A 15,493-nucleotide genomic window follows, 5' to 3' on the forward strand; every position below is an offset into this window, starting at 1 on the left:
GAGAGTAAGAAGAAGGGAGGGGGGAGAGTAAGAAGAGGGGAGGGGGAGAGTAAGAAGAGGGGAGGGGGAGAGTAAGAAGAGGGGAGGGGGGAGAGTAAGAAGAGGGGAGGGGGGAGAGAGTAAGAAGAGGGGAGGGGGGACAGTAAGAAGAGGGGAGGGGGAGAGAGTAAGAAGAGGGGAGGGGGGACAGTAAGAAGAAGGGGGGAGTAAGAAGAGGGGAGGGGGGAGTAAGAGGGGAGGGGGGAAGAAGAGGGGAGGGGGGAGTAAGAGGGGAGGGGGGAGTAAGAAGAGGGAAGAGAGGGAGTAAGAAGAGGGGAGGGGGGATAATAAGAGGGGGGAGTAAGAAGAAGGGGGAAGTAAGAAGGAGGGGAGATAAGAAAAAAAGGGGGGAGTAAGAACAAGAGTGGGGAGTAATTAGAAGAGGGGGGTAAGAAGAAGAAGGGGGAGTAAGAAGAAGAAGGGGGAGTAAGAAGAAGAAGGGGGAGTAAGAAGAAGAAGGGGGGTAAGAAGAAGAAGGGGGTAAGAAGAAGAAGGGGGTAAGAAGAAGAAGGGGGTAAGAAGAAGAAGGAAGGGGTAAGAAGAAGAAGGAGGGGGTAAGAAGAAGAAGGAGGGGGTAAGAAGAAAAGGAGGGGTAAGAAGAAGAAGAGGGGGTAAGAAGAAGAAGGGGGGTAAGAAGAAGAAGGGGGTAAGAACAAGGGGGGTAAGAAGAACACAGGGAGGAGGGGGGTAAGAAGAACACAGGGAGGAGGGGGGTAAGAAGAACACAGGGGGGGTGAGAACACACAGAGGGAGGAGTGAGAAGAACACAGGGAGGGTGGATGAGAAGAGCACAGGGAGGGTGGGTGAGTGTGAGAAGAGACCGCTAGGGGAGGGTGGGGGAGAGGAGAGACCACTAAGGGGCAGGGGAGAGCTCTAAGGGACAGAAGGGACAGCTCTATAGGACAGGGGGCAAGACAGGGAGCTCTTTAACACTACGCGCGCACACACACACACACACACAATGCACCCCTATACATACACAGAAACACACAATGCACCCCTATACATACACAGAAACAGAACATGCTTCCCTTACACACAGAGAAACACACAATGCATCCATTACACACACAATGCAACCCTTACACACAAAGACAATGCATCATTTGCACACATACACAGAAACATACAATGCAAACCGTTACACACACATGCAAACACACACACAGAAACACAATGCATCTCTTACACTCAATGCACACACATACAGACACACACCTTGCATCCCTTATGCATACAAACACAGATTCACACAATGCATCCCTCACACACAACCAGAAACACATAATACATCCCTTATACACAAATACACACTGCTTCCACTACACACAAACACACTGCATCACCTGCACAAACTGGTATCCCTATACACTACATACCATAAGCACACATATTAGATAGCACATAACACATCCCCTACACACTCCACTCCCTGTGAGCGAGCTCATGGGTGGGTGGAACATATAAGTGGACTTATGAGTGGGCCTTATGGGCATACTCACCGTCAGGCACTGGGGCCCAGACCTTGAGCTGTGTAAGAGGCCCCCAAAAAATGGAGCTTCTTCCAATTCTCCCAGAACGTTGAATTTTGTGACCGCAGTTGCAAACAGCCTCCAGAGGTCCTGTTCTACACCAGACCAGTGGAGCCAAACTGCAGCCCATCATCATCCTCATCTAATTGTAAGTAGGCAATCTAGTATATTATTAGTGACACTAATCTATAATTTACCTCACATTAAAGGGACACTATAGCTTAATGAAGTGGTTCTGGTGTCTATAGCTGGTCCCTGCAGGCTTTTTAATGTAAACACACACTGTGTGCAGCACTGGCGTTAGTTCATATGGCAGATCATATGGGTGGGGCATTGTGATGTCACATGGGGGGGCGGCAAATTTATATTTTGTCTAGGGCGGCAAAAATCCTTGCACCGGCTCTGATCCTGGGCAGGGGCACCAGTCTACTGGTGACCCACAGGAGGGGAGTGCACTGATTGCACTGCACTCTCCTCCTGCCCAGACCCGTCTTGACCGCAGTGCAAGTGCCCTCTGCCCCTAATTTACAGTGGCTCACACTCACCAGTGCCTGGAGCCCTTTGCAGAGACGGAAACAAAGAGGTTCTGCGGCAGCTGGCCGTCCTGCAAGCATTACATTAAACAGCTGTTCCCCATGCAGCCACAGGTGGCGTTGTGCTGGGAGACTGTGATTACTCTTCACTTCCTCCCAGCCTACAGAGCAGCGCATGGGGGAGAGAGGAGGAGGCATGATTTAATCTTGAATAAATCCTCTAAGCAAACCTTTATAAATTTGGGGTGGATCAGCTCTGTTTCCACTGTTTATTGGTGTTTACTCTTATCTCTGTATTAATATTGAGGGATGTCTAAGTAGTAACATCAGTGTGTGTCAGCAGGGCCAGCCGTTGGGGTGGGCAAGCTGTGCGGTCACGCAGGGTGCCATGACAACAGAGGCGCCCGGCGGCCAACACAGCTCACAAGTTGGGTACACCAGCATATTTAATTTAAACAATTCGCTGGTGGTCCACTGGTGCGCACCAGCAGTAGGTGCAGTCAGATCATATCCTCTCCCTCGTGTTTCCGGCGCTCAGTTAGTGAGTCAGAGCACAGGCTCAGAGATTCTCAGCCTGTGCTCTGACAACATTGAAAGTTGATTAGCATAACATCAATATCCGTTATAAAACCAGGAAAAGGTGGGCATGGATGGTGAACTGATTTGGTGGCGCAATGGGCCACTTGACTGGTTTTGCCCCCCAGGCCTAACGCTGCCAGCCCTCCCCTGGCGGTGGCTCAGGTCTGCTTCCTCTCCTGCCGGCGTGGTAGACCTAATGCACATGTGTGGCAATGGCCACGCACACATTAGGATTTTACCAGAGGAAATCATTATACAATGCTTTCCTATGGGGATTTCGGTGACGTTCGATGTCCTCATGCATGGCGGGAAGACTTCCAGCGTCAGTTAGGCGACCAGAAGTCCCTCTAGTAGACTGCCACTTGAGGTAAAGTTAGTCCACAAAGCTAATTATTGCAGTTTATAAAACAAAAACAAAAAAAATACTGCAATAATTAGCTTTGCAGGGTTAAGGGTGCTGGGACTCTGCACCCAGACCACTTCAATGAGCTGAAGTGGTCAGAGTACCTATATTGTCCCTTTAAAATGCATTCCATTTCAAACTGCACTTGGAAATTTAATCAAGGAAATGGCTTTGTAGGGTAGAGAACGTCAAAGCGACAGTGGTCTGCATGCATAGTCTCAGATCTGTTACCTTGCATAGGTAATTATTGCAGTTTTTAATAAAACGCAATAACTACCTTTGAGGGTTAACCCCACCTCTAGTGGCTGTCTACCAGTCAGCCACTAGAGGTACTTCAGAGTCGTTAGGCGACTTCTGGTCGCCCAACTGACGCTGGATGTCCTGACACTATGCATGAGGACACCCAGCGCCATGTAAAACCCCATAGGAAAGCATTATACTAATGCAATGCTATAGGAAGGTAAAGTGTCAGGAAATCAACTTTATTAGTTTTCCCTTTAACTTCTACCCCAGTGCTGTGAGGTTATAAAGGCATACCACATAAATGGCTCAAATTTTCTTAATACTATATGGCACAGCATCCCAATTACAGAATTACAGTAGCAATACGAGATAGTAGGTCAGTGATTAGGAACAATATTGTACCTCCACCACAACCCAGAAAGTCGTATCTGCATAGCTGAAGATAATATAGTGCAGAAGAGAATATATTTACACGTTTATAGAACAAAGTTTATATTATGGTGGGAAGTCCGATTGCAGAAGGCCATGTCTTCGTGTATTACTAAGCACTTTGTAATTTGAGAAATTCAACTGACTTTGTGCCATCTTTTATTTAAAGACATTGCGACTTTTCAACTGGAACGTCTAGTTCTATTCTAACACTAAAAAAAAGAAAACACATTAGAAACATTGCCCCCATAGCAAAAAAAAAAAAGTTTAAAAAAAGGAAAAGATTAAAGCTGCAGGGATCACCACTGGAATCTACTGTCGTGCATAAAGAAAACTATAAGACGCACACTCAGAACATTAAAATATCTCATGCATGTGTATTAGAATGTCATTTCTTGAGAAACAGAAAAAGAAAAGGACTTAAAACAGGGACACCAAAGAAACCAGGAAAAAGTGTGAAAAAAGTTATGCTTTTCCTCTATGCAATTCATCAGAATAGTGACTGTAAAACTGGTCCATTGACTGTAAAACTGGTTGATTATCTGGTATTCTAATGTGACCATTCACACCAACTAATCTGCTTCTTAAATGGAATTTATTTTACAAACATAATACTTTAAAGGGATACTCGAAGCACACTAACAACTTAATGAAGCAGTTCTGGTGTATAAATCATGCCCCTGCAGACTCACTGCTCACATCTCTGTCATTTAGGAGCTAAATCACTTTTGTTTCTGTTTATACTGCCCTAGTCACACCTCCCCTGGCTGCCAACAATTGCTTTCATTTTCAATCAGATGTGACAGCACAGTGTGTTTACTTTAGAAATTATCTCCAGCACAATTTTTTTTTTATTTGGGGTGTGCCATTGCATGACAAAACAACAACATGCAAGAAGCTTGACATAAATTGTGGTAAAACATTTCCATTAGTTTGCACCAATTTTTGTAGTGAGGTTAACATGCTTAGTAACAGCTGTCTAGTAAAATAAACCACCCTGGTTAGCTCCCAGAGTAAAATGGCAATGTCCAGATCATGAGAGGACATATCCTAAAAAGAGTATTCCGTAGAAAATAGAAAGAAACATGCAAGAACAAAACTTGAAAACAAAACAATCGAGCCATAGCTCCACCATAAATTAGCCAGGTTAGTCATGAAGGGAGATTGAACTTTTCTGCTCACTGTTCAACCTATTCCAGCCAAGGGTAGGACATAGTCTCTTAAAATGGAGCAGTTTAGCAAGCTTAGTAACATATGTGTTCGTATGAAAAGCGGACGATAGGGCAGTCCCCTTGTCGCCTACTTGCTTCAGCCCAACATGTGATTCCCACACTTGCTTGGTGAGTGTCCCGCTTCATTGCAGGCCTATACACTGCTCTCTGCAAAGTTTGCCGGTATTGTCTCTGCTGCCGAAGATGTGCACGTTGTGAGCCCGTAACCACAGGCCTGTTCTCGGGCCTTTGGGTGTACTCTTAGGTGAGTGAACTTGTAGTGCTTGTGGAGCAGGCATGTGTAGTGTAAGTGGCAGCTTCCTCCAAAAATCTTCAAAGATTGTGTCTAGCTTGGACATCGCTCAAGACATCGCTCACTGGTGATGAGGGGGGCACGCGGCATCCGCCATTTTTAGCGTGTCGCTGGTGGTGATGTTGCTAATTGTACCGCATGTCCCTACCAGCCACCAGAGTGTGGACCCGGATCACCCCCACCAGTCTAAAGGGGAGGGTAGCTTGATTATGTAGAGGACCATTCTGTGCCAGGCTGGGAGATCAGCTGCCTCTCCCTACCACAATGCCCAACAGGCCTCACTCTTGGTGAAGAAGAAGCTCGTCTGGATGAATGACCACTTGAAGCTCCCTCAAACCTGTCAGTCGATGCAAAGTATGCAAGCTGCTCACACAGCTCCAGAAGAAGAGTCAAAAGATGCAGGTAACTCAATTAAAACATAAGATTCATCAGGAGCTCTCTGAAAACATGTTCAGTCACCATTACAGTTGGGCCCCACCCACATCTCCAGCACTGTTAATCCTACACAGAAGGCTTCCGTGGGATCTAGCAGGCTACTAACAGAGTAGGAGATAAGCAATTCTTTATTAAACATAATTTGCAATAAAGGAAGCTTGAACATTAGATCTCTCTTCACAGGAAGTGTGTAGGGAGAATATGTAAGTCACATGCATAGGAACGTGTGATTTTTAGAAAATTCAGCAGTCAGACTGGAGGGGCATGGTATATACACTAAAACTACTTAATTAAGCTAAAGCAGTCTATATGATTGCTTCTAGTGTACTTTTAAGTTTAACATATACAAATCCACTCTTGGTTTGTTTGTGCCACTTTGCCAATCACTAGTGGCCACTTCCCACCTGGAATCCCAGTATCAATGTCTGCCACTAACCAACATATCATAAGAATGCATACTGAAAAGATAAGAAAACCACTTGCCTCATGTTCTGGGGACAGCTGCTCCATGTCAACTCGTAAACACCTGAGTCCAGGCAAAAAGTGATTCACCAATATATCTTCTGAAATAACTAAAGGCTAAAAGTTAAGGTTTTTTATTTTTTTTTTCATTTTTTTTAAAGTAAAATTTTTTTATTATGATTTTAGGTGGGTGATATAAGAGAAGTTTAATATTCTAATAAAAAAAAATAATAAAGCTGTATGATAACCTGGTGCTTCTCTCAGCCAGTTAAAGCATGTTCCCGTCTTCAGCTGCTCCAAATGATCAATAGTGGGTGGTAATGATATGCTGAGAGCTCAGGGCTACCTGCCTATGATATTTGTTATTACAATATAACTTGGTTGTGAAGGGGCTCAGGCAAACTGAAATGCTTTATGAACAATATGACTATTTTTTTTAAAGCATGCAAAGTATTAAAGAAACACAGAGGGATGGCTAGTGATCAGGAAGGAGGCATTAACCCCCACCAGTTTGCAGACACAGGTCACTAGTTACAATTATTCATATTGTATTCTCACTCACATCTAGAGGATTTTCTTAGTACAGATGTAGAATATAACAAGATATCTGCATTAAAGATGTTGTATTGGGAAGGAAGCAGTATTTGATTGACAGATGACGGGAACGTCTCATTTATTAATACAAGCTTACCATTTATGTTGAGAACAGCATGCGGCTTACGAAACAATGTAAGCTAATTTTATCATTTGACTATCCAGGAAACGATATGGCAACATCACTTCTCATGTAGCACATAAATGTAGATGAGATTATTTTTTTTTAACATGCACAACATTTAATTATTCCACCACACAGCAAAAGGGAGGTTTTTGCAAATTCCCGTCTAATATCACAAATAAAAATGTTAAACTTGCCACTAACAAGGTATCTGTAGACAACACAGCATATTATAGATTAAGAAACCTAGGTAATTCTGCATTGTCCTCAGTCAATGTTTCAGACATTTAACAGTTTAGATTTGTCCCTAAAATTAAAGACAATCACAATAAAGTATAACTAGGGTTATTAGTCGGCCTTGTTTTATACTAGACATCTTTTAAACGAACACTCCAAACACCATAACTACTACAGTGCATCTAACTAGGTGCTTCTGGCTGCTGGAAGTAGTTGGGAAGCTGCTCCTGGCAGACCCCAGGTAGGAAATCAAACCATTCTGCATGAGCTTGATTACGTACAAAGGGTGGAAGCAAGTGAGCTGTAGCCCTTAAGGAGCTTGGAATATATCCTTAAAACATCTTTACTGCACTCATGTAGAGTATGATGTAGAGTATGATGGATACAAGATTATGCTTGGAGTTGCAGGATGCCAGCCACTATACAATATGGTCCATGTAGTATATCTTTATGGACACAAAGATTCCACCTTAAAGAACTGACAAAACATTGAGAGATATTTCACAGTGAAATTTTTCAATATAGCAGTCTATTAGGTAACAAACTTTCTCCAAGTTTTCCCGCAATAGGTTTGTTTTCATTTGTTTGCATTGATAATTTAGCTTTGATTTATTTATCAGAAATCATAAAGTGCTCATTCTAAAGATATTTTCATCCGTTTCCATTTGCATGTGTTGTCTACTGAATAATTTCCCCTTTAGGCTTCAGCTGGATATCATTTTGAAATTAATCTAAAAATAATTTTATGCACAATAGGCATAAAATAGCATTCTTTAAATTGTTTAATGAATTGACTAGTAACTCGTTGTTTTGAAGTTAAGGACAGTGCTTACGTTACGTTCATTTCTGCAGAAGTTTATTATAACTGGGAAAATAATTACCCTGCTGGTCTAGATATTGCAAAAGAATATTCAGTGCCAGATGCATGAGCACATTTACGAAAACGAATGATTTGTTGTGTGGAATTGCACAGTAAATGTTAGCATGCAGATTTTTCATTAATGGCTACATTAGTTGGGCACATTCTAGTTTTAAGTAATTTTTTTCATTAACAGAACTATTAAAGATTTTCTCCCGTTTTATATAATGTGCAAAACATTTTACACAGACATGCCAGGAAAAAAAATCACTGAGAAAATATGAGAACATTTTTTTTGCAAAACAGTCAGGAGGAAGCTTAAATATTTGATTCAATAAAGGGAGATGGACAGCTACGTGCAAATTGATATGAGCAATAAACCACACAGGAATTATCAGTGACACAAATTAAAAACTGCCAAAGTGTCCATTTGAGATGCGTTCTTCTGTATTTATCTTTATTTTGTATGGAAAATGAACAAATTAATAAATTAGAATCTGTACCACAGCCCCTTGACAAGTCACCCATAGTCCCTTTCTAAGCTTAAACTGCATATATCTAAATCGAGAACTTAATGTAAACTCTCTCTCTCTAGGCTGCTTCTAACCCCAAGTTCAGTTTCAGGTGAAATACTAAACTTGTAATAAGATATAAATCACTTTAAAAAAAAAAAAAAAAAAAAAAAAAAAAAAACACACACAGAAACATATTTTAAACCCTAAAGATGCCTTTATCTGGAGCACGTTGTTTCTTCAATTAGAAGCTAACATACCTGTTCCACTTGGTAGAATGGAAAGGCATACCTATCAAATAAATTGCAGACTGGTCTGGAAAGTCTAGCTCTGACTGTTGGATAGCATACTAACCACATTAAAACTTCACGTTTGACAGGCTTTACAAATGTGTCTATATTGAGATCTATTCATTTTGTTACTCCACTAAAATTGCGTATTTTTATCAGGTTGATATAATTCTTTAAGTTTACTATATTCATTATTGACAGAATGCTAACAGAATAGAGCCAAAATCATTTTCTTCACTGCTGTCAGATTCAAACAGAAGGAAAAGGATTATTGCTATAAGGGGGTGGGGTTACAGGTTATAAGTGCACATTCCCCAGTTTGTATTAACTGGAAAATACAATTGGTGTGGGAAATTAAATATCTATTTTGGGGTCTATTTACTAAAATGTCTTACATTTATCTGGTTGAAATGAAAGCGCTTTACTCATAACCACAGTTACAATTTGGAAGCAATCTTTACATTACACATCTCCTATCTTGGTGGCACTCAATCATGAGTTATTCTCACTATAGCTGTGCATGTGCAATATAAATTCATCTGAAAATGCATCTCAGATTAATACCTTACATTTTAGGATATACACCATTTTTATTGGTCACAATCTTTGAGCATGTGCCAATGAGTATGTATTTGCAATTGTGATTTGTTTTTTGGTTTCTTTAATTCTAGTTTTGATAAGAATCAACAAACACAAACACTATTTTCCTCCGAAATGTGTTGCCTGCCAAGTATATTAAAAAACAATAGATATAATATATACAGTGAAGGAAAAGTGAAGTGGAAAACCCCTTCTTACCACTCAAAATAATACAAAATTACAATACATACAGTAGGTGAATCACACTCATTGGAACATCTACAAAGGAATACAAAGCAATAAAGTGTAATATAGTTGGTAGATATGTTGAATAAAATAAAGATGAGAATCAGGTACTCACAAACCAGGAGCCAAATATGTACATATGGCTCTCAATCGCCCGGAACTAGATTACAGATGCGTTCCACAGGCGAACGGAACCCGGAAACACCCTTCTAAACAGATTACGGCCGACTGAGGAAGCCCCTGGTACGGGGCGAAACGCGTTTCGGACATTTCCAAATACTGGACCAAAGTAAGACTGTAAACTGAGTGGTTTGTTGCAGCTTGCTTCTACGTTTTTATACTACTTTTCTTTTGGAGCAATAAAGATTTCATTTTATGAAGTAAGTGTGGCTAGTTATCTTCTATCACACTGCACCATATCTATTCCAAGAAGATTCCTAAGAAGGAGAGGGACATCCTATACAATGGTCCCAGTGCTGTTCCCATGAGAGCCATATGTACATATTTGGCTCCTGGTTTGTGAGTACCTGATTCTCATCTTTATTTTATTCAACATATCTACCAACTATATTACACTATATTGCTTTGTATTCCTTTGTAGATGTTCCAACGAGTGTGATTCACCTACTGTATGTATTGCCAAGTATATTAGATCACATAGCAGGTTCTGGTAAAAATATATGAACCTTTAAACTGCCCAACTCATTTATTGTACTCTAAAACTCATGAGTGTCCAAGCACAAATAATAAAATCATAATGTCCCGTAATACAATAGTAGAATAGTATACTCTCTATACATGTCATCTGCCTAATGATTGTGACAGTTGTCTATTTAACTACAAATTAAATTCACAATTAGGTGATAAACATTAAAAGAACAGTTTTTGGATACTCTAGATGCTAGATAACCCGCTCAGTAAATGTTTGACCCTATGAATGTGTGGCATTTAACCCTTACAGCATCAAAGTTGTATCCGACACCTTGCTAAGAAACTGAAAATGACAAAAGATTGATGTACTTGAAAAGTACGGCCTGGTGAATTTCCTCCTGTATCTAAAAGGAATGGCAGATTGCAAGCAGCATATGATCACTACCTAATAGTAACATTATGTACTAATTGTATATGTCTGTTGTAACACACATGCATCTATTAAAGGTTATATACATACTGAAGAACATCTGCTTCTCCCCCTCCAGTATTTCATAAAGAGAATGTCAGCTCTATTATATATGATATTTATGTACGTTCAAAAGAAATCATTTTCAAACAGCAAGCTGGAAAAAGGATACAGCAGCAGGAGAGTGCACTATATGCTTCAAACAGGTATGTGGCAATATCCAGCCTTTTCGAATCCACAGCCTGCTGATTATTGACCAAAGCTAGTTTATGCAAGTGGGGAAGGACAACTACAACAGAAGAGATAAAGTTAGTCTCTATTATATAAGATATATGTGTGTGTTCTACTATTGACAAAAAACAAAGCCACGAGTGCTTCTTCCTCTCTGTTAACACATGCTGACATCTTTAATGTCCACTCTACTCCAGTTACCAAACTTATGGTGACCAGGAGACTATACCATCAATGACTATAACTAATAGCTAGTTACCACTAGATACTACCAAAAAGCTTCTTATTTTGGTGTGGCATAAGATCTCGGCACTCCATCCAGTCAGCCCATAAACGTGCAGACTTTTGGTATTGCAGGCAAACGCAGGGTTGAAGGTGGGTGTGTTCTGGTAAGAAGCCAATTTTACGGTTTTGTTGTAAACTGTTGTTAACCTCACTGCAATTATTTACTCACATTCATCTCTGAACCTAGGCTCTGCGTTGGGTCCAACTCGACCAAACGTCCTTATGATCTCTGTCTGCAAGGAGTGTTGATCTTGGTACTGAGGATCTTCCAGAAATGAAGCTAACTGCATTTTCACCCTTTCCAGTAACTGTAATTGAAGAATTAAAAACTAAAACATGATTTGTGACTTTAGCTACATACAGTCCTTTTATATCAAGTGGGTATGATGACTGGGCAATGGCAGATGCATTGCATCATACTTCAGAAGCTTGGACGGTTCATTTAGGTGAAAAGCTAGCAACAACTTGTGCTTTTTAGTATAAGCATACACAGGGCAGCCACGTTCACATGCCCGTGTCTACAAGCGTAAAACTTTACTGCCACTTCAAATGCTTGCTACAAAATACATTCCTATAATTAAAGTTTATTTTTAATGTTAACATTCTTCAAAGTAAACATTTTTTTAATCCTTAATTTAAATAACAGTCACATAAAGTTAATTAAAAAAAAAAGAAAAAGAAAAAGAAAAACTAAACAATGTCTCTGGTTTGTACCTACATTTGTAAAATTGTTCTAACTTGGTCAGGAATGCCTATCTATTCATTTTTAGGTGAACCGCAATATGGAATTTATCCTCTATTAGATGCAATATTACAGTGTCCCTTTAAAAAAAAAAATAAAAAAAAAAATTATATATATATATTCTCCCCCCCATCCCCCCACCATTTACACAAAATAACCTGTGTATCTTTTTGTAAATCATGCATATAAACAAATACTTATTTTCAGAGTATTTGTGTTGACTTGCTATTGCACCGTGTGCATGCTCACTCTTCAGTTATTTCTGGTTAAACCTAATCAGACTTAACACCATGCATGTAGTCCAACTAGTTCTAACTAACAAATCCTGATGTTATGTGGAAGGACTGGGCATCTAAAAAAAAAAATGCAATCTGACAAATTCTCAGCTTTTCTAATTCTGCATGGTCTGCAAGGTCAGATAAGTGGGATTTCTAACTGAAGAAGTCTTAAAGATGGTCGCTGAAAAAAGTATTCACTTTCACGTATGCAATACAAAACATTCAAAAATGCTATATAATGCAATTGTTTATTTTAAATAGCAGTATGAATTATGGAAAATCTGCTTTAATGCATACATACTGTAGGGAAATGCTCTATTAGCTCACTTCACTAATACAATCACTGTCCTTCATAACATCTTGCCCAGTTTTTAAATAGGCCCCTTTGTGGTTCTTTTAAGACATCGGTCTAACCGGATCACTAGTCTTTCTGCCCCTTAGACTAAGTGAAGTGGGCGAGTCCGACAGACATACTTTCCGCCCGTATATTTATTCTGGGGCAGTGGTTTTCTAGAATTAAGGAACTGAACACCAATATGTTGCATAATCACATTTAGGGTTATATAGAACGTGAAGTGGTGCAGTCTGATTTAATTTTTTCATGTGCAAATATAGTCATGTGAGTTTGCAATTCTTTGTTCCTTAGCATATTATCACTGATCAGGGTCACTTTTCAATGTGATGGTTGTGATATAAAAAAACATATCTTGCATGATTTATTTATAAATAGGTTTTTAACAGCACTACTAGATAACTGGCAGTTTTTTAAAACATACATTTAAGTTTGTCTGCTTAATTTCTATGTTTTCTAACCTATATAAAACGTCTACATATAAATTGTGTCTCGCTGCATTTGCTTTGTTATGTGATATTTAGCTTAATTCCCTTGTATACAATCTAGCAAACCATCTGGACAAGTAGATAGGTGGAAAAATCTGATGCTTTATTTAGCATAATAATTACACACATGGGTTATTCACCAAATCAGGAATTTCAGAGAACTGACAAACTGTACATTTTAGGCCAAAGTAGCCAACTTTTAAAGTTACGGTTTCTAAAATTATAATAAAATGTAAAAAAAAAAAAAAAAATGTAAATAAATTAAAAAAAAAAAATCTACCTCTCGCTGGGTAACGGTTTCCATGATTGTACCAAAAGCTGGGATGGTGGCAATTCTTACAGAGCTGGTAGAAGGTGACCAAAAACAAAAATTAGGAATCAAAAATATACTTTCAAATATAGCAAATATACATTAGAAAAGATTAAAGTGGCTCTTTCATCAGAAATATTCTTTATATCATACAGCACTTTAACAAATGCCAATACCTTGAGATCATCCTTTTCAAAACAGCATGTTTTTGCTGTAAAAATAACATACATACATAGAGAATATAACATTAAAATATCCAACTGTTGCACTCATTCCACTCAAATAGGACACTCAATATCACCAGACATTTACAACACATTTCTGCCCCCCCCCCCCCCACAGTAAAATGTTAAAGTTAGTTGGCGCAGCTTTATTTCTAACAGGCTGTGCCATCAAATGCATAAAGCCATTGTTTTTTTTATTTTTATCTGTTGTGCATCAAAAACTTAAATTACATTCCAAGGTTGCGGTCATCCCATAATCCCCACGCTGTAATTACAGCTAATCATAAATAATAGGACATAAATCAGTCTAAGTCAGTATATCCAAAAAGTTAAAGAAGATTTCAGGTGAAGAAGCCACTTTAACTATAGTAGGTTTAAACTTCTTGTGATATGGAACTGATTTGTTATTTTAAACTAAAGGGTTGAGAAAATTCTCCAACAGAGAAGAAAAGGTTATAACTAAAAGCTCAGAGCCAGGGAAACTCACAATTCTGGGTCACTGGATAAGGTGACGAGAGCCGGAGCAACTCGCTTGTCAACTAAGGGTTCACGCATGCCTCGGAGAATCAGCTGTAACCGGTCAACATGCAATTAAAAATGGTTTGGTAAACTGGTAAAAGATAATGTAGTAAACTGTGGCTGTGGATGGGCAGATATGCTAGCTGAGTTCTGTATGTTATTCACAATTGAAGAAGCATTGTTTTAATGTATTTTTTTTTTTCAACCATGTAAACCACAATAACAAGCATCGTATACCTTGTAAGACATGATCCATCAGTTCGTTTAGAGAAAAATGGGTGTAATTAATGCCAATCAACATGTAGGAATTCGTGAGAGGAATGTTACATTGGCATGTTGGAGTTTACATATTCAAATGATGCAAATACTTCTTAATATATTTTTTGGTCTTTGAAAATCAAATATAATTTGTTTTTGTCAAATGATGACAGGGTAAAAAAACAGAAGCACTCTATAGACAAGTATTCACTGATCTGTTTCTTGCCCAAACTGATGGGTAACCCTTACAACGAAGATGCTAAAAATGTGAAGCAGCAAGGAAACTTACATTTCCGGATCACTGGAGAGAGTAATAAGAGCGGGCACAACCCTCTGAGCTACCAAAGTCTCATTCACCCCCTTCACCAAAAGCTGATTTGCCGGCGCATGTGGTGGCATATGGACCACAGGGGGCAGTCATACGGAGCGTAGTGACAGAAAAAGAGGAGGGTGGGGAAGGAGAAAAACAAAATGCAAATAAAAGATCAGAAAGCTTGGCAACTATTATCACACTAAACAAAGCTTTACAAATGCAGAAAAGGGTAGGAAGAGCATAGGAATGCACCTATGATGGAAAAAAAAAGACTTGATAAAGAGGAGGGAAAAGCAAGCCGATAGCTCTTTAAATATTTTGCAAAAACTGTATGTTTAATAAACCTGTCCTTGGCACAGCCTGGACTGGAAACTGTACACTTAAAAGTCTACCTACATTTGAACAAGTTCAGTGCTGTGCTTGGGTCTGTTTGGATATTTTATAACACCAGATCTAGCTGGGACATTCCAAAGAGAGGGTATAATTGCTTAAATAGTAAATGAAACATACAGCTTTGAAAATAAGAGAAGCATTTTCATCTGAACTTTAACCAAATTCAGATTGTAAAAATGGCAGATTTATGCCAAGATCGTTAAACAACTTTTTTACTCCCCCCACCTTTAATAAAGTAAACAAAATAACATTTCCTCGGTAGTTAGCAAGCAGGTCAGTGAAAATGCACCCTAATGTGAGATTATATTTGAAGAATAGCAATTTCCTGCATTCAGATCCCAAAGTCAGCAGTAACTTAAT

General features: G+C 39.3%; 1 protein-coding gene across 3 annotated transcripts in view; it reads right to left on the reverse strand.

Annotated features, from left to right (window-relative positions):
- Positions 1–15,493, reverse strand: part of RELCH (RAB11 binding and LisH domain, coiled-coil and HEAT repeat containing) — a 143,722-nt gene that overhangs the window by 18,994 nt on the left and 109,235 nt on the right. For 2 of the 3 annotated variants that reach the window (XM_063451821.1, XM_063451818.1), the window contains 5 exons: positions 14,717–14,799; positions 13,397–13,460; positions 11,426–11,564; positions 10,913–11,029; positions 6,201–6,289 (listed from right to left, as the gene is read on the reverse strand). In XM_063451821.1, coding sequence (XP_063307891.1) covers positions 6,201–6,289; positions 10,913–11,029; positions 11,426–11,564; positions 13,397–13,460; positions 14,717–14,799 — 492 coding nt within the window. Of the gene's footprint in view, positions 1–6,200; positions 6,290–10,912; positions 11,030–11,425; positions 11,565–13,396; positions 13,461–14,137; positions 14,221–14,716; positions 14,800–15,493 lie in introns of all 3 variants that reach the window. The other variant, XM_063451819.1, reaches the window with a different exon arrangement.

This window comes from Pelobates fuscus, chromosome 4 (genome assembly GCF_036172605.1).
Source record: "Pelobates fuscus isolate aPelFus1 chromosome 4, aPelFus1.pri, whole genome shotgun sequence".
NCBI classification, from domain to species: domain Eukaryota; kingdom Metazoa; phylum Chordata; class Amphibia; order Anura; family Pelobatidae; genus Pelobates; species Pelobates fuscus.